This window comes from Doryrhamphus excisus, linkage group LG19, assembly GCF_037039965.1.
Source record: "Doryrhamphus excisus strain RoL-2023G ecotype Guam linkage group LG19, RoL_Dexc_Guam_v1.1, whole genome shotgun sequence".
NCBI classification, from domain to species: Eukaryota; Metazoa; Chordata; class Actinopteri; order Syngnathiformes; family Syngnathidae; genus Doryrhamphus; species Doryrhamphus excisus.
This window is the reverse complement of record NC_136375.1, coordinates 1,847,501-1,871,369: the sequence shown is the minus strand read 5'-3', so window position 1 is coordinate 1,871,369 and position 23,869 is coordinate 1,847,501. Positions and strand designations below refer to the sequence as shown.

General features: G+C 34.0%; 1 protein-coding gene across 2 annotated transcripts in view; it reads left to right on the top strand.

The window, feature by feature from the left end:
* Positions 1-23,869, top strand: part of dtnbb (dystrobrevin, beta b) — a 40,725-nt gene that overhangs the window by 16,501 nt on the left and 355 nt on the right. The window contains exons 6-19 of one of the 2 annotated variants that reach the window (XM_058056673.2): positions 223-308; positions 432-586; positions 700-805; positions 2,076-2,242; positions 3,885-4,009; positions 14,408-14,498; positions 15,564-15,652; positions 15,730-15,843; positions 17,826-17,922; positions 19,091-19,111; positions 19,212-19,371; positions 19,491-19,580; positions 20,165-20,218; positions 20,404-23,869. The exon at positions 20,404-23,869 is cut by the window's right edge and continues 355 nt beyond it. In XM_058056673.2, the coding sequence (XP_057912656.1) occupies positions 223-308; positions 432-586; positions 700-805; positions 2,076-2,242; positions 3,885-4,009; positions 14,408-14,498; positions 15,564-15,652; positions 15,730-15,843; positions 17,826-17,922; positions 19,091-19,111; positions 19,212-19,371; positions 19,491-19,580; positions 20,165-20,218; positions 20,404-20,429 (1,381 nt within the window). In that variant the 3' untranslated portion in view covers positions 20,430-23,869. The remainder of the gene's footprint in view (positions 1-222; positions 309-431; positions 587-699; positions 806-2,075; positions 2,243-3,884; positions 4,010-14,407; positions 14,499-15,563; positions 15,653-15,729; positions 15,844-17,825; positions 17,923-19,090; positions 19,112-19,211; positions 19,372-19,490; positions 19,581-20,164; positions 20,219-20,403) is intronic. The other variant, XM_058056676.2, reaches the window with a different exon arrangement.

Genomic DNA, 23,869 nt, shown 5'->3' with positions numbered 1-23,869 from the left:
TACATTTGTTCACTTCCTGCTTTTTGTAATACAGTTAAAGGGTTTTTTTTGTTTTTTGTAAAATAAAATAAAATAAAATAAAATAAAATAAAATAAAATAAAATAAAATAAAATAAAATAAAATAAAATAAAATAAAATAAAATAAAATAAAATTTTACGAATAAAAATTTGTCCAAAAGTCTTCCATTAGTATTGAAACATGCTTTGTCTGTCCCGTGCAGTGAAAGCCACGGCAAGCTGACGGTGTTCTCCATGAAGGCCATGCTATCAACAATGTGTGGAGGCAAAATAGTAGACAAGCTGCGCTGTAAGTTGACTACATTTGACTTTATAACAATAAAAGCCTTGGTGTTGCTTTGGGCGGCCACACGGGGGTGCTGTTGCTTCATATTTTTCCATTCCCTTTCACCGACCATGTTTGCTTTCTCAGATATTTTCTCACAGATCTCCGACTCCAGCGGCGTGATGGTGTTTGCCAAGTTCGACCAGTTCCTCCGTGAGGTACTCAAACTCCCCACCGCCGTTTTTGAAGGTCCGTCTTTTGGCTACACCGAGCACTCGTTGAGGACCTGCTTCCCTCAGCAGGTATGAAGAAGACCTCTGAGTGTCACTTCCTGAGCCTTGGTCTTTCTCTGATGTTGTGTGTGTGTTGTGTGTTGTGTGTGTGTGTGTGTGTGTGTGTGTGTGTTTGCATCTAGAAGAAGATCGTGCTGAACACGTTTTTGGACGTGTTGATGGCGGACCCTCCACCCCAATGCCTGGTTTGGCTGCCGCTCATGCACCGATTGGCTAACGTTGAAAATGGTAAGTGCCGTTATTAATGTCTGTATTCCTCATTATAACTGATGAACACTAACACTGACAGCCGTGGCTGTAGGCAACCTCCTGATGTATTTAAGTCTGTATGCATATGATTTTGCAGTTTCTATTGCATACTTTTTTTTATAGAATTCTGCTAGAAAACCAACAAACCCTCCATAAAACACACAGGGTTGCTACAACTTTCAGTCTTCCAATAAAATAAAATAAAATAAAATAAAATAAAATAAAATAAAATAAAATAAAATAAAATAAAATAAAATAAAATAAAATAAAATAAAATAAAATAAAATAAAATAAAATAAAATAAAATAAAATAAAATAAAATAAAATAAAATAAAATAAAATACAATACAATACAATACAATAAAATACAATACAATACAATACAATACAATACAATACAATACAATACAATAAAATAAAATAAAATAAAATAAAATAAAATAAAATAAAATAAAATAAAATAAAATAAAATAAAATAAAATAAAATAAAATAAAATTTATTAAATGTAATTTAATCCAATCCATCTGGTACTTTTACAATTAGTAACTGTTACATTTGTTCACTTCCTGCTTTCCGTAATACAGTTTAAGGTTTTTTTTTGCTTTTTGTAAAATAAAATAAAATAAAATATTAAATCCTGCCCGTCCATCTGGTACTTTTACAATCAGTACCTGTTACATTTGTTCACTTCCTGCTTTCCGTAATACAGTTTAAGGTTTTTTTTGTTTTTTTGTTAAATTAAATTAAATTAAATTAAATTAAATTAAATTAAATTAAATTAAATTAAATTAAATTAAATTAAATTAAATTAAATTAAATTAAATCCTACCCCTCCATCTGGTACTTTTACAATCAGTAACTGTTACATTTGTTCACTTCCTGCCTTTATAAAATAATAAAAAAATAAAAATAAATAAAATAAAATATTAAATCCTACCCGTCCATCTGGTACTTTAACAATCAGTAACTGTTACATTTGTTCACTTCCTGCTTTCCGTAATACAGTTTAAGGTTTTTTTTGTTTTTTGTAAAATGAGATAAAATAAAATAAAATAAAATAAAATAAAATAAAATAAAATAAAATAAAATAAAATAAAATAAAATAAAATAAAATAAAATAAAATAAAATAAAATAAAATATTAAATCCTACCCCTCCATCTGGTACTTTTACAATCAGTAACTGTTACATTTGTTCAGGGTTCCTCCAATCAGCTCTCCTGTCCTTCTTCTTCTTCTTCCCCTTTCAGTCTTCCATCCGGTGGAATGTTCGTATTGCCGGAGCGAGAGCATGATGGGTTTCCGCTACCGTTGCCAACAGTGCCACGGCTACCAGCTGTGCCAGAGCTGCTTCTGGCGGGGCCACGCCAACGGCCCCCACAGCAACCAGCACCAGATGAAGGAGCACTCGTCCTGGGTAAGACCGAAACCTGTTAGGATAAAGTCCATAGCGCTCTGGAGGGATGATGCCCGACCTCTTGGAGAAAGGTTTTTGGTGTTTGGGGCTCATTTTAGCAACATTGATTTTATTGATTGCATTAGCGTTCCTGCTATACCAGATCATATATACTTCTATGCTAGGACTACGTTATGCTAGCCATAGCATAGCGTTTGCTAAATACAAGGATGAAGAGTCTTGAACCAGTCATGATGTGCTATATATATCACTATATTGACACTTACTATGGTACCCATTATGGCATTGGATGCTCATATCACCGAGTACTTCGGTACGGGACAAAAAATTATAAAATTTAAAAATTCAAGAAAACAAAACAAAAACAAAAAAAAACCTTAAACTGTATTATGGAAAGCAGGAATTGAACAAATGTAACAGTTACTGATTGTAAGATGGATTAATTTACATTTATTTACATTTTATTTTATTTTATTTTATTTTATTTTATTTTATTTTATTTTATTTTATTTTATTTTATTTTATTTTATTTTATTTTATTTTATTTTATTTTATTTTATTTTATTTTATTTTATTTTATAAAGGCAGGAAGTGAACAAATGTAACAGTTACTGATTGTAAAAGTACCAGATGGATTGGATTAAATTACATTACATTAAATTAATTTTAATTTTAATTTTAATTTTAATTTTAATTTTAATTTTAATTTTAATTTTAATTTTAATTTTAATTTTAATTTTAATTTTAATTTTAATTTTAATTTTAATTTTAATTTTAATTTTAATTTTAATTTTAATTTTAATTTTAATTTTGAAAGGCAGGAAGTGAACACATGTAACAGTTACTGATTGTAAAAGTACCAGATGGATTGGATTAAATTACATTACATTAAATTACATTAAATTAAATTTATTTACTTTAATTTTAATTACTTTAATTTTAATTTTAATTTTTATTTTAATTTTAATTTTAATTTTAATTTTTATTTTTATTTTTATTTTTATTTTTATTTTTATTTTTATTTTTATTTTTATTTTTATTTTTATTTTTATTTTTATTTTTATTTTTATTTTTATTTTGAAAGGCAGGAAGTGAACAAATGGAGAATGTGGCATTTTTTTAAAACAGCACTTAAATTCTATGAAAAAAATTGCAGCTTTTTAATGCACTTTATTTTTAAAAACAGCACTTAAAATTTATGAAAAAATGCAGCTTTTTAATGTATTTTATTTTTTACAAAATGCATAATTTTTTTGTGAAAAATGCATCATTACAAAATGATTTGTAATTATGTATTTTTCATTCAAAAAATACACTTTATTCATAAAAAATGTGGCATTAAAAAACATTTAAATATACGTGAGGATAAGCAGTAGAAAATGAAGGAATTAATGATTATTATTATTATTCAAACATTATGATTAAAAAACATTTCCCCATAGGAAATAACATGAATAGAAATAATCTGTTCCAGGGTCAAACTGTGGCCACTGTCATTTTTTACTTAATAATTTGGACGTTATGAGTGTCATATTCGAGAAGCGCTGACTTTGGTTGATCTGTGTGAGATGATGATGATGATGACGATGATGATGATGACGATGATGATGATGCTGACCCATCCTTGCTGTCGCCTGTGCAGAAATCTCCGGCCAAAAAGCTGAGCCACGCCATCAGTAAATCTCTGGGCTGCGTCCCCATCGGAGAGCCCCCGCATCCCGTATTCCCCGAGCAGGCGGAGAGACCGCAAGAGCCCCCTCACACCGTGTAAGTGTCGCCGCCATGTCGCCGCCGATTAGTTTCACGTCGGAGGCTGAAAAAATGTCCGATTGCCGTCATCAATCACTAAAATCAACAGTAGAACATAGGTATGTTTCAGGAAAATATCACTTCCCAACTAAAAAAAATTTTTCTGACGTTGACATAAATATGTTGTGATTTTGTGACAGCCGAAATGTCAACATAAACGACACAAATACTTTGGAAAGATTGGGCGGGCCGTATTCAAACACTTGGCGGGCCGGATGTGGCCCCCGGGCCGTAGTTTGCCCACCCCTGGGCTAGGGTAACAGTATGGGCGGGGCAAAAATCATGTTAATTGTGTTTCCGGTGTGCACACGGCTTTAAGCTGTCATTTCAATATTAAACTTTGGGGCCTCAAACTTGCGTCTCGCGGGCCGCATTTGGCACGTGGGCCGCGAGTTTGAGACCCCTGCTATAAAGTGTAGTGTTTTGAAAGATAGACTTTAATTATGATGATATATGGCATCCCATAGTGGCTACCTACCCGGCCGGCTGGTTGGTTGGTTGGTTGGTTGGTTGTCAGGAACGCCGCCAAGCCTCCATTTTCTACTGTGATTGATGAGACATTAGAGAGAAGAGAAATGTGGCTCGGCGTGGTTGTTGCCGGTTCCCATCAATTGTCTCTGGAACGTTTTTTTTTTCCCATCCTCCCTCTCAGGTGTGTGTGTGTGTGTGTGTGTGTGTGTGTGTGTGTGTGTGTGTGAATCCGCTCGACTTTGTTTCCGTTCTGGGATTTTTGTCTTTAAGGTTCGGGACGTGTGTCTCGGGAAGTTTGAATCCCGGATCACAGCTTCTTGATGTTCGACTCGTGTGCCGCGTTTACCGCCTCGGGGCTTGGAAGCACCAAAATAGCACATGTAAAAAAAAAAAAAAAAAAAAAAAAAAAATGTTTCACTTTCTCTACGTCAGACGCATTTTTGTTTGGTTATAAAATACATATATCGTATTTTCTGGACTATAAGTCTAAATAAATAAATAATTAATAATTTGATATAAATAATTGTATATTTTTTTCTTGATTTTTAAAAATTTTCTATTGATTTTTCTTTTTTTTTTTTTTACAAAAAAGTCTTTGGGTTGATAAATACCAGTAATGTTTTTACAAAAAAAATCTTTGACATATATCGTATTTTCTGGACTATAAGTCTAAATATATAAATAATAATAAATAATTAATAATTTGATATAAATAATTGTATATTTTTTTCTTGATTTTTTTAAAAATTTCTATTGATTTTTTTTACAAAAAAAAAATCTTTGACATATATCTTATTTTCTGGACTATAAGTCTAAATATATAAATAATAATAAATAATTAATAATTTGATATAAATAATTGTATATTTTTTTCTTGATTTTTAAAAAATTTCTATTGATTTTTTTTACAAAAAAAATCTTTGACATATATCGTATTTTCTGGACTATAAGTCTAAATATATAAATAATAATAAATAATTAATAATTTGATATAAATAATTGTATATTTTTTTCTTGATTTTTAAAAAATTTCTATTGATTTTTTTTTACAAAAAAAAAATCTTTGACATACATCGTATTTTCTGGACTATAAGTCTAAATATATAAATAATAATAAATAATTAATAATTTGATATAAATAATTGTATATTTTTTTTCTTGATTTTTAAAAAATTTCTATTGATTTTTTTTTACAAAAAAAAATCTTTGACATATATTGTATTTTCTGGACTATAAGTCTAAATATATAAATAATAATAAATAATTAGTAATTTGATATAAATAATTGTATATTTTTTTCTTGATTTTTAAAAAAATTCTATTGATTTTTCTTTACAAAAAAAATCTTTGACATATATCGTATTTTCTGGACTATAAGTCTAAATATATAAATAATAATAAATAATTAATAATTTGATATAAATAATTGTATATTTTTTTTCTTGATTTTTAAAAAATTTCTATTGATTTTTTTTTACAAAAAAAAATCTTTGACATATATTGTATTTTCTGGACTATAAGTCTAAATATATAAATAATAATAAATAATTAATAATTTGATATAAATAATTGTATATTTTTTTCTTGATTTTTAAAAAAATTCTATTGATTTTTCTTTACAAAAAAAAATCTTTGACATATATCGTATTTCGCAACTCGGGGCAGAGAGCTATTATATATATTAGTTATAATTATATTATAATTAATATTATAATAATATAATAATTAATACTATAATATATAATTACTTGACAGAATTTTGTTCTCAATTTTATATGATATTGCAATTTTTTTAATATATTCAACTTTATGCTACAAAATGACATTTTTTTTATATTTTTACTTCATTCTTGTAATTTTATGATTTTTTCCATAATATTTAGACTTTATGAATTAGTTAATTAGTTTAAAAAAAAAAGTTAAAATGAAAATTCGTTTTTCCCCCACCTAATTTTCACTTTAAATTAATTTTTTTTATAATATTACAGATTTTTTTAATCTTAAATATTTGAACTCTATGCTACTAAGATCTTATTTTTTATTATTTATTTCATATATATATTTATATATTTTTATTATTTATTTTTTATTTGTATGTTTTTAAAAATCCATTATATTATATACACTTTTTTTCCTAATATTTTGACTTTATGAATTTGTTAATTATTTAAAGAAAAGTTAAAGTGAAAATTAAGTTTTCCCCAACCTAACTTTTACTTGAACTTTATTTTTTTTAATAATATTCCAGATTTTTTTATCTTAAATATTTCAACTCTATGCTACTAAGATCTTCATATATATATTTTATATATATTTATATATATTTATATATTTTTATTATTTATTATTTATTTTTATGTTCTTATATTATTCTATATTATATACACTTTTTTTATAATATTCCAGATTTTTTTAATCTTAAATATTTCAACTTTATGCTACTAAAATCTTATTTTTCCTCATGTTCTTAAAAATACATTATATTATTTGCACTTTTTCCCTAATATTTTGACTTTATTAATTAGTTAATTATTTTTTTTAAAAAAGTTAAAGTGAAAATTAGGTTTTCCCCAACCTAATTTTCACTTTAACTTTATTTTTTGTAATAATATTCCAGATTTTTTATCTTAAATATTTCAACTCTATGCTACTAAGATCTTCATATATATATTTTATATATATTTAGATATTTTTATTATTTTTTTATGTTCTTATATTATTCTATATTATATACACTTTTTTCCTAATATTTTGACTTTCATTTTGTAAAATAACGGTTGAGGATTTTTAAATAAATAAATAAAAAATTCAGTTTTACTTAAATTCTATTCTCTAAAACGTGTCGTGGTCCGAATAAGAAACAGCCGCGGCCTCCAAATGGCCCCTGGTCTGCACTTTAACCACCCCCTGACCTGCATTGAATGACAGCCTTTTGTCATCCTGGCATCCGAAGGTGGTGGTCAGTGTATCCTTGACTGGGTCAGCTGTAATTACACCCCCCCCCCATATGACACAGCATGGAGGTGAGGATTAATGTCCCCCCCCTCCCCCCCTTCTCCCCCAAGGAAGGTGTGTTCTGTCATTGATGGCGTTGCAGGTCACATTGGCTCCTAAGTAACCTCGGAGACGCCTTGAAGCCGGCGACAAATAACCGTTGCTATTTATAGACTGATAGATTTATGCAAGGGGGGGGGGCAGTCAGGATGTATAAAGGCAGTTATGGCGCAGAGAAGAGAGACAGGAGAGAGAGAGAATCTGTGTCGTCACGAGGTCAGGTGACTGTGGAGTTTCCGTGGAGACAGCAGCATCGGCGGCATCGGCAGCATCGGCATCGGCGGCGTGGTAGCGGAGATGCTCGTCCACGCTGGCAGTTGCATGCGTCGTTCTTCCTAGCCGGGCAGGCGCATTCTCTCGAGGTAAGCCTCGTTATTTACTTAGCATGTTAGCGGCGTCCAATCGGCATTCTTCGTAGCGACCCGTGTGACGGAACTCCGGAACGCACGTTGCTTCAAAGTACATCCTGGTGATTTGCAGCCAAATTTTGGCTTGAATTATCCACAGGGAACCCGGAAGCGTCAAGTGTGAAGGTTGAAGTGATCACAGCATATCATAGCAATCCCTTTATGACGCATTGTCCGTGCGTTAAAGTTGTCCCGTCATTGTTTTTCTTGTGGTACTTCCTCTTCCTGTTGTCTGTTTCTCCTTCCTTTACTGATCCATCGGCTTAATGTGGCTCATTTCTGCCACCTAGTGGCCGTTTTTTATGGTATTAAAATTGCTCTCAAAGCTAATGAAATAGCACCCCTATAGTCACCTTTACACTCCTATTACCCAATATAATAGACATACTAAGAGAAAATAAAGCGTATTAGGCATAATAAACCTGTTTACCACCTTCTAAATACGCTTTTTAACACTATTAGAGCCCTCTAGACATGAAATAACACCCCTATAGTCACCCTTACACTCCTATTAGTCAATATAGTACACACAAGAAGAGACAATAAGATATATTAAGCATAGATAACCTGTTTACCACCTTCCATATACGATTTTTAACACTATTAGAGCCCTCCAAACATGAAATAGCACCCCTATAGTCACATTTACACTCCTATTACCCATTATAATAAACATAATAAGAGAAAATAAAGCGTATTAGGCATAATAAACCTGTTTACCACCTTCTAAATACACTTTTTAACACTATTAGAGCCCGCTAGACATGAAATAGCACCCCTATAGTCACATTTAAGCGCCTATTACCCAATATAATAGACCTAATAAGAAAAAATAAAGCGTATTAGGCATAATAAACCTGTTTACCACCTTCTAAATACTCTTTTTAACACTATTAGAGCCCTCTAGACATGAAATAGCACCCCTATAGTCAGCGTTACACTCCTATTACCCAATATAATATAACTAATAAGAGAAAATAAATCATATTATGTGTAATAAACCTGTTAACTATCTTCTAAATACGCTTTTTAACACTATTAGAGCCCGCTAGACATGAAATAGCACCCCTATAGCCACCTTTACACTCCTATTACCCAATATAATAGACCTAATAAGAGAAAATAAAGTGTATTAGGCATAATAAACCTGTTTACCACCTTCAGAATACACTTTTCAACACTATTAGAGCCCTCTAGACATGAAATAGCACCCCTATAGTCACCTTTACACTCCTATTACCCAATATAATAGACCTAATAAGAGAAAATAAAGCGTATTAGGCATAATAAACCTGTTTACCACTTTCTAAATACTCTTTTTAACACTATTAGAGCCCTCTAGACATGACATAGCACCCCTATAGTCAGCGTTACACTCCTATTACCCAATATAATAGACATAATAAGAAAAAATAAAGAGTATTAGGCATAATAAACCTGTTTACCACCTTCTAAATACGCTATTTAACACTATTAGAGCCCTCTAGACATGAAATAGCACCCCTATAGTCACATTCACGCGCCTATTACCCAATATAATAGACATAATAAGAGAAAATAAAGCGTATTAGGCATAATAAACCTGTTTACCACCTTCTAAATATGCTTTTTAACACTATTAGAGCCCTCTAGACATGAAATAGCACCCCTATAGTCACCTTTACACTCTTATTACCCAATACAATAGACATAATAAGAGAAAATAAAACATATTAGGCATAATAAACCTGTTTACCACCTTCTAAATACACTTTTTAACACTATTAGAGCCCTCTAGATATGACATAGCACCCCTATAGTCAGCGTTACACTCCTATTACCCAATATAATATAACTAATAAGAGAAAATAAATCATATTATGTGTAATAAACCTGTTAACTATCTTCTAAATACGCTTTTTAACACTATTAGAGCCCGCTAGACATGAAATAGCACCCCTATAGTCACCTTTACACTCCTATTACCCAATATAATAGACATAATAAGAGAAAATAAAGCTTATTAGGCATAATAAACCTGTTTACCACCTTCTAAATACGCTATTTAACACTATTAGAGCCCTCTAGAGATGAAATAGCACCCCTATAGTCACCTTTACTCTCCTATTACCCAATATAATAGAACTAATAAGAGAAAATAAATCATATTATGTGTAATAAACCTGTTTACCACCTTCTAAATACACTTTTTAACACTATTACAGCCCTCTAGACATGAAATAGCACCCCTATAGTCACCTTTACACTCCTATTACCCAATATAATAGACATAATAAGAGAAAATAAAGCGTATTAGGCATCATAAACCTGTTTACCACCTTCTAAATACGCTTTTTAACACTATTAGAGCTCTCTAGACATGAAATAGCACCCCTATAGTCAGCGTTACACTCCTATTACCCAATATAATATAACTAATAAGAGAAAATAAATCATATTATGTGTAATAAACCTGTTAACTATCTTCTAAATACGCTTTTTAACACTATTAGAGCCCGCTAGACATGAAATAGCACCCCTATAGTCACCTTTACACTCCTATTACCCAATATAATAGACCTAATAAGAGAAAATAAAGCGTATTAGGCGTAATAAATCTGTTTACCACCTTCTAAATACTCTTTTTAACACTATTAGAGCTCTCTAGACATGAAATAGCACCCCTATAGTCAGCGTTACACTCCTATTACCCAATATAATAGACATAATAAGAAAAAATAAAGAGTATTAGGCATAATAAACCTGTTTACCACCTTCTAAATACGCTTTTTAACACTATTAGAGCCCTCTAGACATGAAATAGCACCCCTATAGTCAGCTTTACACTCCTATTACCCAATATAATAGACATAATAAGAAAAAATAAAGAGTATTAGGCATAATAAACCTGTTTACCACCTTCTAAATACGCTATTTAACACTATTAGAGCCCTCTAGACATGAAATAGCACCCCTATAGTCACATTCACGCGCCTATTACCCAATATAATAGACATAATAAGAGAAAATAAAGCGTATTAGGCATAATAAACCTGTTTACCACCTTCTAAATATGCTTTTTAACACTATTAGAGCCCTCTAGACATGAAATAGCACCCCTATAGTCACCTTTACACTCTTATTACCCAATACAATAGACATAATAAGAGAAAATAAAACATATTAGGCATAATAAACCTGTTTACCACCTTCTAAATACACTTTTTAACACTATTAGAGCCCTCTAGATATGACATAGCACCCCTATAGTCAGCGTTACACTCCTATTACCCAATATAATATAACTAATAAGAGAAAATAAATCATATTATGTGTAATAAACCTGTTAACTATCTTCTAAATACGCTTTTTAACACTATTAGAGCCCGCTAGACATGAAATAGCACCCCTATAGTCACCTTTACACTCCTATTACCCAATATAATAGACATAATAAGAGAAAATAAAGCTTATTAGGCATAATAAACCTGTTTACCACCTTCTAAATACGCTATTTAACACTATTAGAGCCCTCTAGAGATGAAATAGCACCCCTATAGTCACCTTTACTCTCCTATTACCCAATATAATAGAACTAATAAGAGAAAATAAATCATATTATGTGTAATAAACCTGTTTACCACCTTCTAAATACACTTTTTAACACTATTAGAGCCCTCTAGACATGAAATAGCACCCCTATAGTCACCTTTACACTCCTATTACCCAATATAATAGACATAATAAGAGAAAATAAAGCGTATTAGGCATCATAAACCTGTTTACCACCTTCTAAATACGCTTTTTAACACTATTAGAGCTCTCTAGACATGAAATAGCACCCCTATAGTCAGCGTTACACTCCTATTACCCAATATAATATAACTAATAAGAGAAAATAAATCATATAATGTGTAATAAACCTGTTAACTATCTTCTAAATACGCTTTTTAACACTATTAGAGCCCGCTAGACATGAAATAGCACCCCTATAGTCACCTTTACACTCCTATTACCCAATATAATAGACCTAATAAGAGAAAATAAAGCGTATTAGGCGTAATAAATCTGTTTACCACCTTCTAAATACTCTTTTTAACACTATTAGAGCTCTCTAGACATGAAATAGCACCCCTATAGTCAGCGTTACACTCCTATTACCCAATATAATAGACATAATAAGAAAAAATAAAGAGTATTAGGCATAATAAACCTGTTTACCACCTTCTAAATACGCTTTTTAACACTATTAGAGCCCTCTAGACATGAAATAGCACCCCTATAGTCACCTTTACACTCCTATTACCCAATATAATAGACATAATAAGAGAAAATAAAGCGTATTAGGCATCATAAACCTGTTTACCACCTTCTAAATACGCTTTTTAACACTATTAGAGCTCTCTAGACATGAAATAGCACCCCTATAGTCAGCGTTACACTCCTATTACCCAATATAATATAACTAATAAGAGAAAATAAATCATATTATGTGTAATAAACCTGTTAACTATCTTCTAAATACGCTTTTTAACACTATTAGAGCCCGCTAGACATGAAATAGCACCCCTATAGTCACCTTTACACTCCTATTACCCAATATAATAGACATAATAAGAGAAAATAAAGCTTATTAGGCATAATAAACCTGTTTACCACCTTCTAAATACGCTATTTAACACTATTAGAGCCCTCTAGAGATGAAATAGCACCCCTATAGTCACCTTTACTCTCCTATTACCCAATATAATAGAACTAATAAGAGAAAATAAATCATATTATGTGTAATAAACCTGTTTACCACCTTCTAAATACACTTTTTAACACTATTAGAGCCCTCTAGACATGAAATAGCACCCCTATAGTCACCTTTACACTCCTATTACCCAATATAATAGACATAATAAGAGAAAATAAAGCGTATTAGGCATCATAAACCTGTTTACCACCTTCTAAATACGCTTTTTAACACTATTAGAGCTCTCTAGACATGAAATAGCACCCCTATAGTCAGCGTTACACTCCTATTACCCAATATAATATAACTAATAAGAGAAAATAAATCATATTATGTGTAATAAACCTGTTAACTATCTTCTAAATACGCTTTTTAACACTATTAGAGCCCGCTAGACATGAAATAGCACCCCTATAGTCACCTTTACACTCCTATTACCCAATATAATAGACCTAATAAGAGAAAATAAAGCGTATTAGGCGTAATAAATCTGTTTACCACCTTCTAAATACTCTTTTTAACACTATTAGAGCTCTCTAGACATGAAATAGCACCCCTATAGTCAGCGTTACACTCCTATTACCCAATATAATAGACATAATAAGAAAAAATAAAGAGTATTAGGCATAATAAACCTGTTTACCACCTTCTAAATACGCTTTTTAACACTATTAGAGCCCTCTAGACATGAAATAGCACCCCTATAGTCAGCTTTACACTCCTATTACCCAATATAATAGACATAATAAGAGAAAATAAAGCGTATTAGGCATAATAAACCTGTTTACCACCTTATAAATACTCTTTTTAACACTATTAGAGCCCTCTAGACATGAAATAGCACCCCTATAGTCAGCGTTACACTCCTATTACCCAATATAATATAACTAATAAGAGAAAATAAATCATATTATGTGTAATAAACCTGTTAACTATCTTCTAAATACGCTTTTTAACACTATTAGAGCCCGCTAGACATGAAATAGCACCCCTATAGTCACCTTTACACTCCTATTACCCAATATAATAGACATAATAAGAGAAAATAAAGCTTATTAGGCATAATAAACCTGTTTACCACCTTCTAAATACGCTATTTAACACTATTAGAGCCCTCTAGAGATGAAATAGCACCCCTATAGTCACCTTTACACTCCTATTACCCAATATAATAGACCTAATAAGAGAAAATAAAGCGTATTAGGCGTAATAAATCTGTTTACCACCTTATAAATACTCTTTTTAACACTATTAGAGCTCTCTAGACATGAAATAGCACCCCTATAGTCAGCGTTACACTCCTATTACCCAATATAATAGACCTAATAAGAGAAAATAAAGCGTATTAGGCATAATAAACCTGTTTACCACCTTCTAAATACTCTTTTTAACACTATTAGAGCCCTCTAGACATGAAATAGCACCCCTATAGTCAGCGTTACACTCCTATTACCCAATATAATAGACATAATAAGAGAAAATAAAGCGTATTAGGCATAATAAACCTGTTTACCACCTTGTCAATACTCTTTTTAACACTATTAGAGCCCTCTAGACATGAAATAGCACCCCTATAGTCACCTTTACACTCCTATTACCCAATATAATAGACCTATGCCATGACACCCTCGACCTTTGTCATGCACATTCCCTCACATGAGCTGTTGGCGAGTCGCACTGACTTTTTTTTTTGTTTTTTTTATGCAGCGTCCTGGAGAGTCCCAGCCGGCTGGACGAGGAGCACCGCCTCATCGCCCGCTACGCCGCACGCCTGGCGGCCGAGGCGGGGAACTCCACGGTGAGTGCAGGATGGAACGTTGGCAAAATGGCGCTTCCACCAGACTTTTTTTTTTTTTTATTTACTTTTTTATTTTTTTGGTGTTGGATTACATTGTTCTATTATATTGGGTAATAGGAGTGTAAAGCTGACTATAGGGGTGCTATTTCATGTCTAGAGGGCTCTAATAGTGTTAAAAAACATATTTAGAAGGTGGTAAACAGGTTTATTATGCCTAATATGCTGTATTTTCTCTTATTATGTCTATTATATTGGGTAATAGGAGTGTAAAGGTGACTATAGGGGTGCTATTTCATGTCTAGGGGGCTCTAATAGTGTTAAAAAGCATATTTAGAAGGTGGTAAACAGGTTTATTATGCCTAATATGCTTTATTTTCTCTTATTATGTCTATTATATTGGGTAATAGGAGTGTAAAGGTGACTATAGGGGTGCTATTTCATGTCTAGAGGGCTCTAATAGTGTTAAATAACGTATTTAGAAGGTGGTAAACAGGTTTATTATGCCTAATACGCTTTATTTTCTCTTATTATGTCTATTATATTAGCTAATAGGCGGATAAATGTGACTATAGGGGTGCTATTTCATATCTAGCGGGCTCTAATAGTGTTAAAAAGAGTATTTAGAAGGTGGTAAACAGGTTTATTATGCCTAATACGCTTTATTTTCTCTTATTATGTCTATTATATTGGGTAATAGGAGTGTAAAGGTGACTATAGGGGTGCTATTTCATGTCTAGAGGGCTCTAATAGCATATTTAGAATGTGGTAAACAGGTTTATTATGCCTAATACGCTTTATTTTCTCTTATTATGTCTATTATATTGGGTAATAGGAATGTAATGGTGACTATAGGGGTGCTATTTCATGTCTAGAGGGCTCTAATAGTGTTAAAAAGCATATTTAGAAGGTGGTAAACAGGTTTATTATGCCTAATATGCTTTATTTTCTCTTATTATGTCTATTTTTTTTATTTCATATTCCAGGTATTCCTCAAAAAACATGTTTTTCATATCATGCCACTGTACTGTAATTTATTTTTATTTTTATTTTTTTTCCCCTCCACAGCAACAATGCCCTCCGTCGGACTTGAGTTTCAACTTTGATGCCAACAAGCAGCAGAGGCAGCTGATCGCAGAGCTGGAGAACAAAAACAGGTCGGCATCGCCGATTCCGACTAAGCCCGGACCGGGTTGAGTTCCATCTCGGTTCTTAAACCGGTTGTGTTCTCCAGGGAGATCCTGCAGGAGATCCAGAGGCTGCGTCTGGAGCACGAGCAGGCATCCCAACCCACGCCGGAGAAGGCCCAGCAGAACCCCACGCTGCTCACGGAGCTGCGGCTACTCAGGTAGCGAGATTTCTTTAGCACGTATCGACTAACTCATCCAGGAATATTAGACACTGTCCAGTATATTGCGCAACATTTGCCTCATAGTTCAAATACAGAACGGCGTTCCCGGGAAAAAATGGCGGGAGAGTCCACGAGTGAGCATGTAGAGCATGGGTGTCCAAAGTGCAGCACGGCTATTTTTTCATTGTCCCGTGAAAAAACCTTCTAAATACGCTTTTTAACACGATTAGAGCCCTCTAGACATGAAATAGCACCCCTATAGTCACCCTTACACTTCTATTAGCCAATATAGTACACACAAGAAGAGACAATAAGATATATTAAGCACAGATAACCTGTTTACCACCTTCTAAATATGCTATTTAACACTATTAGAGCCCTCTAGACATGAAATAGCACCCCTATAGTCACCCTTACACTCATATTAGCCAATATAGTACACACAAGAAGAGACAATAAGATATATTTAGCACAGATAACCTGTTTACCACCTTCCATATACGATTTTTAACTCTATTAGAGCCCTCCAAACATGAAATAGCACCCCTATAGTCACCCTTACACTTCTATTAGCCAATATAGTACACACAAGAAGAGACAATAAGATACATTAAGCACAGATAACCTGTTTACCACCTTCTATATACGATTTTTAACACTATTAGAGCCCTCCAAACATGAAATAGCACCCCTATAGTCACCGTTACACTCCTATTAGCCAATATAGTACACACAAGAAGAGACAATAAGATATATTTAGCACAGATAACCTGTTTACCACCTTCCATATACGATTTTTAACACTATTAGAGCCCTCCAGACATGAAATAGCACCCCTATAGTCACCCTTACACTTCTATTAGCCAATATAGTACACACAAGTGAAAAATATGATGTAGTATTCCAAAATATTGTCATTCAATCCCAGCCATTTTCACAATTAAACCCCTTTTTAGCGGCCATTTTAGATTATTTTGACAGATTTTTCAAAGCACATAAAATATTGTTTTATGACTAATAAACACGGAACCTCATCTTTCACTAGAAAAAAAAATTCTACCTTTTTCCATTCTTTAGTAACCAGCAGTAGAACATAGGTAAGTTTCAGGAAAATATCAGTTCCCAACTAAAAAGATACATTTCAAGCGTAATGTCCAAACAACACAAAACAAGCTTAATTTAATTTATTTACAAATACAACACCTTAAAGTGCGGCACGGCGGTCGAGTGGTTAGCGTGCTTACCTCACAGCTAGGAGACCAGGGTTCAATTCCACCCTCGGTTATCTCTGTGTGGAGTTTACATGTTCTCCCCGTGCATGCGTGTTTTTTTTCCGGTTATTCCGGTTTCCTCCCACATTCCATAAAAACATGCTAGGTTAATTAGTGACTCCAAATTGTCCATAGGTATGAATGTGAGTGTGAATGGTTGTTTGCTTTTGCCCTATTATATAAAAATTGTCAGACGTTTTTATTTTTAATAAAAAAAATCAATGAAAAAAAAATCAATAAAAAATATCAAATTATTTAGGGGGGGCTTCGGAATATTTTTAAATAGGCCTAACGACGCCACTATCCCTTAGAAGTAAAAAAAAAAAAACTTTAGGTTAATTAGCCACTCCAAATTGTCCATAGGTATGAATGTGAGTGTGAATGGTTGTTTGTCTATATGTGCCCTGTGATTGGCTGGCCACCAGTCCAGGGTGGACCCCGCCTCTCGCCCCAAGACAGCTGGGATAGGCTCCAGCAACCCCTTGCGACCCTCGTGAGGATAAGCGGAAGAAAATTTGTACTACTACTAGTAGTAGTAGGCTAGTATTAGCCTGCTTTTGCCCTATTATATAAAAATTGACAGACGTTTTTATTTTTAATAAAAAAAATCAATGAAAAAAAAATCAATAAAAAATATCAAATTATTTAGGGGGGGCTTCAGAATATATTGTAATTGTACATGGCCGTGTGTGTGTGTGTGTGTGTCAGACACAGAAAAGACGAGCTGGAGCGACGCATGTCGGCCCTGCAGGAGAGCCGACGGGAGCTGATGGTGCAGCTGGAAGGACTCATGAGGCTGCTGAAGGTATACATATTTTCATAATTTTCAGAAAAATAATAATTTTTTTGTTAATATTTTGACTTAATTATTGTAAAATTACTGTTGATGTATCCAATTTTAGGGTTTATTTTTTTTTTAAGTATTTTTCTTAAAGAATCATTAATAAATAGTTTAATTAAAATAAATAAATAAATAATAAATAAATAAGTTTAATTTTTGTAGTTTTTTTCAAATATTTTTCATTTTTGTTTTGTAAATTAAAATAAATAAATAATAAATAAATAAATGTAATTTTTGTAGTTTTTTTCAAATATTTTTCATTTTTGTTTTGTAATTTTTTTTGTAATTATGTGTAACTTTATTTCCATAATATTTAGACTTTATTCCTATAATATCATAACTTTTTCCCCAACCTAACTTTCACTTTGACTTTGTTTTTTGTTCCAAAAATGTTTTTTCATAATATTACAATGCTATTCTTGTAAATGTATGATTTTTTCTCATTACATAACAACTTTTTTCTGTTAATATTTTGACTTAATTATTGTAAAATTACTGTTGATTTATCCAATTTTAGGGTTTATATTTTTTTAGTATTTTTCTTAAAGAATCATTTATAAATAGTTTAATTAAAATAAATAAATAATAAATAAATAAATTTAATTTTTGTAGTTTTTTTTCAAATATTTTTCATTTTTGTTTTGTAAATTAAAATAAATAAATAATAAATAAATAAATTTAATTTTTGTAGTTTTTTTTCATTTTTTTTTCATTTTTGTTTTGTCAATTTTCTTTTTGTAGTTATGTGTAACTTTATTTCCATAATATTTAGACTTTATTCCTGTAATATCATAATTTTTTCCCCAACCTAACTTTCACTTTGACTTTATTTTTTGTTCCAAAAATGTTTCTTCATACGCTTGTAAATGTATGACTTTTTCTTATTACATAACAATTTTTTTCTGTTAATATTTTGACTTAATACTTGGAAAATTACTGTTGATTTATCCAGTTTTAGGTGTTATTTTTTTGTGTTTTTCTTAAATGATAATTTATAAATAAAGTGCCACAGGCTTATTAAAAAAAAAAAAAACAAAAAAAAAAACAGAGGTGGGCCCCAAATGGCCCCCAAGCTGCATCTTGGACACCCCCGGGCTGCAAATGACTGACTTGGTGTTTTGCTTGCTGACAGGATGAGGAACAGAAGCAGGCGGTGAGTGGACCTTCTAAGAATGAATCCATTTGATGACCAGGAATCTTGCAGCCATTTTGTCTAAAGAAAAGTCAGAAGTGACTGAGAGTTTTCGTTCCAGTCCCAGTCTGGAGGGTCCCCCCACTCGTCCCCCAGCCACGGGGCGGGCTGCTCCATGCCCATGCCTATACGCTCCACCTCAGCTGGCTCCACCCCCACCCACACGCCACAGGACTGCTTGGCGGGTGTGGGAGGCGACGTGCTGGAGGCCTTCGCTCAGGGTAATAAAAGACATCCCGAGTCCCGGAGTCCCGGAGTCCCGGAGTCTCGGAGTCCCGGAGTCGGCTCTCCAAGCTTCGTCGTGGACGTGAAAGTGGAATTTTCCATTTTTGTGTTGCAGGTGTACCTCGGAACCTGCGTAACGACCTCCTGGTTGCCGCCGACTCCATCACCAACACCATGTCTTCACTGGTGAAGGAGCTCCACTCAGGTGGGACCACCCTTGCCCTTTTGCCCCTCGCCCTTTTGCCCCTTGCCCTTTCCCCCTTGCTCCTTGCCTCTTGACCTATTTTATTTTATTTTATTTTATTTTATTTTATTTTATTTTATTTTATTTTATTTTATTTTATTTTATTTTATTTTATTATTTTTTGTCACTTACCGAAGTATGTGACAAATAAATTAAGTTAAAAATAATAATTAATAAAAAAAACCTTAAACTGTATTATGGAAAGCAGGAAGTGAACAAATGTAACAGTTACTGATTGTAAAAATACCAGATGGATTGGATTAAATTACATTTAATAAATTTTATTTTATTTTATTTTATTTTATTTTATTTTATTTTACAAAAAAAAACATAAACTGTATTACGGAAAGCGGGAAGTGAACAAATGTAACAGTTACTGATTGTAAAAGTACCAGATGGAGGGGTAGGATTTAATAAGCTTTGCTTCTTCCTACTCCTTTTGGACATGTGGAACTGGGAACTGATTATGGGATGCACTCAATTGTAATCTGATGCATGTTCAAATGAAATGAAACCATTACCATGTTGAGTTTGTGCTCTTGTAGTGGACGACGGGGCAGACGAGGAAGAGACCAACATGAGAAACGGAGGGGAGAGAGGTCAGTACTAAGCAACCAATCAGATCCAGTGGAACCTCTAAACTCCCACCTTTTTCCTGCCTTTTATGCTAGTCATGGTTTATTTTTTTGGTCTTTGTTTTGCTTTCCATAAATAACCACTTCCAAGAATAGCATGCTGTAAAAATAGCGCGATGTCCTGCATGTTTTTTTTTTTTTTTTTGCAGGCACAATGCGAGTACACAAGCAATGAGCAGAGAAGAGAAGTCCATCCCTGCAGGTCCGCAGGTCATCCATCCACCGGGAGCAATCAACAACGACGACGACGACGACAACGACGACACCCACCAGGCGTTAGCACGTAGATAATGCATGCCGTCATCTGAGCTAAACAGGAAACAACGTAGGGGGAGGTGTCTCATTAGCCAGTGTGTTAAACCCGCTGTAATAATATCACCCACTCCCGCCGCCATCGTGGAACCTGCCACAAGATGGCCGCCATCCAACTGCTTTTTAACCGTTAGCTTTTCCAAACTAATGTTTTTTTTTTTGGAGTTCTGCCCACAAATTCATGGTCCCACACGTCAACATAGCGTAATGTTCTACTTGCATGTTAAAATGCCCCACAACCCCCCCCAAAAGAAATTAAATGTAATGTAATGGCTTAGCAACTAGCTTAGCATTAGCATCACACATGTAATGGTGTTAATGTTAGCTCTTCAGTCAAACAAGCTAGCATTGGAACAATACTAACTCCTAATAAATCTAATAATAATCTGGATGGGGTTAATGTTAGCTCTTTACTCAAACAAGCTAGCATTGGAACAATACTAGCTCCTAATAAATCTAATAATAATGTTAGCTCTTTACTCAAACAAGCTAGCATTGGATCAATACTAGCTCCTAATAAATCTAATAATAATGTTAGCTCTTTACTCAAACAAGCTAGCATTGGATCAATACTAGCTATTAATAAATCTAATAATAATGTTAGCTCTTTACTCAAACAAGCTAGCATTGGAACAATACTAGCTATTAATAAATCTAATAATAATCTGGATGGGCTAAATGTTAGCTCTTTAGTCAAACAAGCTAGCATTGGAACAATACTAGCTCCTAATAATAATCTGGATGGGGTTAATGTTAGCTCTTTAGTCACACAAGCTAGCATTGGATCAATACTAGCTCCTAATAAATCTAATAATAATCTGGATGGGGTTAATGTTAGCTCTTTACTCAAACAAGCTAGCATTGGAACAATACTAGCTCCTAATAAATCTTCATGCTAAGGAAGTTAGCATTCATAGCAGCAAGGCACACAGTGTTGCCAACTCCTCAGTAAGGAAAGCATCTATTGGCTGTTGCGCCGGTTCCTGTGTGAGTATACCACTAGTTCACCAAGCTAATTAGTCAACAAGAGTCGTTCAAAACTCTGGAGTTCTTTATTGAATCAGTACTCACAGGTACTCGTCTCTCTTGACTCACTCACTTATTCACTCCTGCTACTGCTAGCGACAACTTGCGTTTTCACTGACTTACTAGTTGATCGCTCAGGTTTCACTGACTGAGGGGTTGATGACTCAGGTTTCACTGACTCACTGACTTAGCGGTTGACGACTTGAACCACATTGACTCACAGGATGGCGAAAACTCGAATTTCACTGACTCATGGGTTGATGACTCAGGTTTCACTGACTCACTGACTTAGCAGTTGACGACTTGAACCACATTGACTCACAGGATGGCGAAAACTCGAATTTCACTGACTCATGGGTTGATGACTCAGGTTTCACTGACTCACTGACTTAGCGGTTGACGACTTGAACCACATTGACTCACAGGATGGCGAAAACTCGAATTTCACTGACTCATGGGTTGATGACTCAGGTTTCACTGACTCACTGACTTAGCGGTTGACGACTTGAATGACATTGACTCACAGGATGGCGAAAACTCGAATTTCACTGACTCGTGGGTTGATGACTCAGGTTTCACTGACTTAGCGGTTGACAACTTTAATCACATTGACTCACAGGATGGCGAAAAGTCGAATTTCACTGACTCATGGGTTGATGACTCGGGTTTCACTGACTCACTGACTTAGCGGTTGACGACTTGAATGACATTGACTCACAGAATGGCGAAGATTCGAATTTCACTGACTCATGGGTTGATGACTCAGGTTTCACTGACTCACTGACTTAGCGGTTGACGACTTGAATGACATTGACTCACAGGATGGCGAAAACTCAAATTTTACTGACTCATGGGTTGATGACTCAGGTTTCACTGAGTCACTGACTTAGCGGTTGACGACTTGAATCACATTGACTCACAGGATGGCGGAGATTCAAATTTCACTGACTCATGGGTTGATGACTCGGGTTTCACTGACTTAGCGGTTGACAACTTTAATCACATTGACTCACAGGATGGCGAAAAGTCGAATTTCACTGACTCATGGGTTGATGACTCGTGTTTCACTGACTCACTGACTTAGCGGTTGACGACTTGAATGACATTGACTCACAGAATGGCGAAGATTCGAATTTCACTGACTCATGGGTTGATGACTCAGGTTTCACTGACTCACTGACTTAGCGGTTGACGACTTGAACCACATTGACTCACAGGATGGCGAAAACTCGAATTTCACTGACTCATGGGTTGATGACTCAGGTTTCACTGACTCACTGACTTAGCAGTTGACGACTTGAACCACATTGACTCACAGGATGGCGAAAACTCGAATTTCACTGACTCATGGGTTGATGACTCAGGTTTCACTGACTCACTGACTTAGCGGTTGACGACTTGAACCACATTGACTCACAGGATGGCGAAAACTCGAATTTCACTGACTCATGGGTTGATGACTCAGGTTTCACTGACTCACTGACTTAGCGGTTGACGACTTGAATGACATTGACTCACAGGATGGCGAAAACTCGAATTTCACTGACTCGTGGGTTGATGACTCAGGTTTCACTGACTTAGCGGTTGACAACTTTAATCACATTGACTCACAGGATGGCGAAAAGTCGAATTTCACTGACTCATGGGTTGATGACTCGGGTTTCACTGACTCACTGACTTAGCGGTTGACGACTTGAATGACATTGACTCACAGAATGGCGAAGATTCGAATTTCACTGACTCATGGGTTGATGACTCAGGTTTCACTGACTCACTGACTTAGCGGTTGACGACTTGAATGACATTGACTCACAGGATGGCGAAAACTCAAATTTTACTGACTCATGGGTTGATGACTCAGGTTTCACTGAGTCACTGACTTAGCGGTTGACGACTTGAATCACATTGACTCACAGGATGGCGGAGATTCAAATTTCACTGACTCATGGGTTGATGACTCGGGTTTCACTGACTTAGCGGTTGACAACTTTAATCACATTGACTCACAGGATGGCGAAAAGTCGAATTTCACTGACTCATGGGTTGATGACTCGTGTTTCACTGACTCACTGACTTAGCGGTTGACGACTTGAATGACATTGACTCACAGAATGGCGAAGATTCGAATTTCACTGACTCATGGGTTGATGACTCAGGTTTCACTGACTCACTGACTTAGCGGTTGACGACTTGAATGACATTGACTCACGGGATGGCGAAGACTCGAATTTCACTGACTCACGGGTTGACAACTGAAATTCACTGACTCACAGGTTT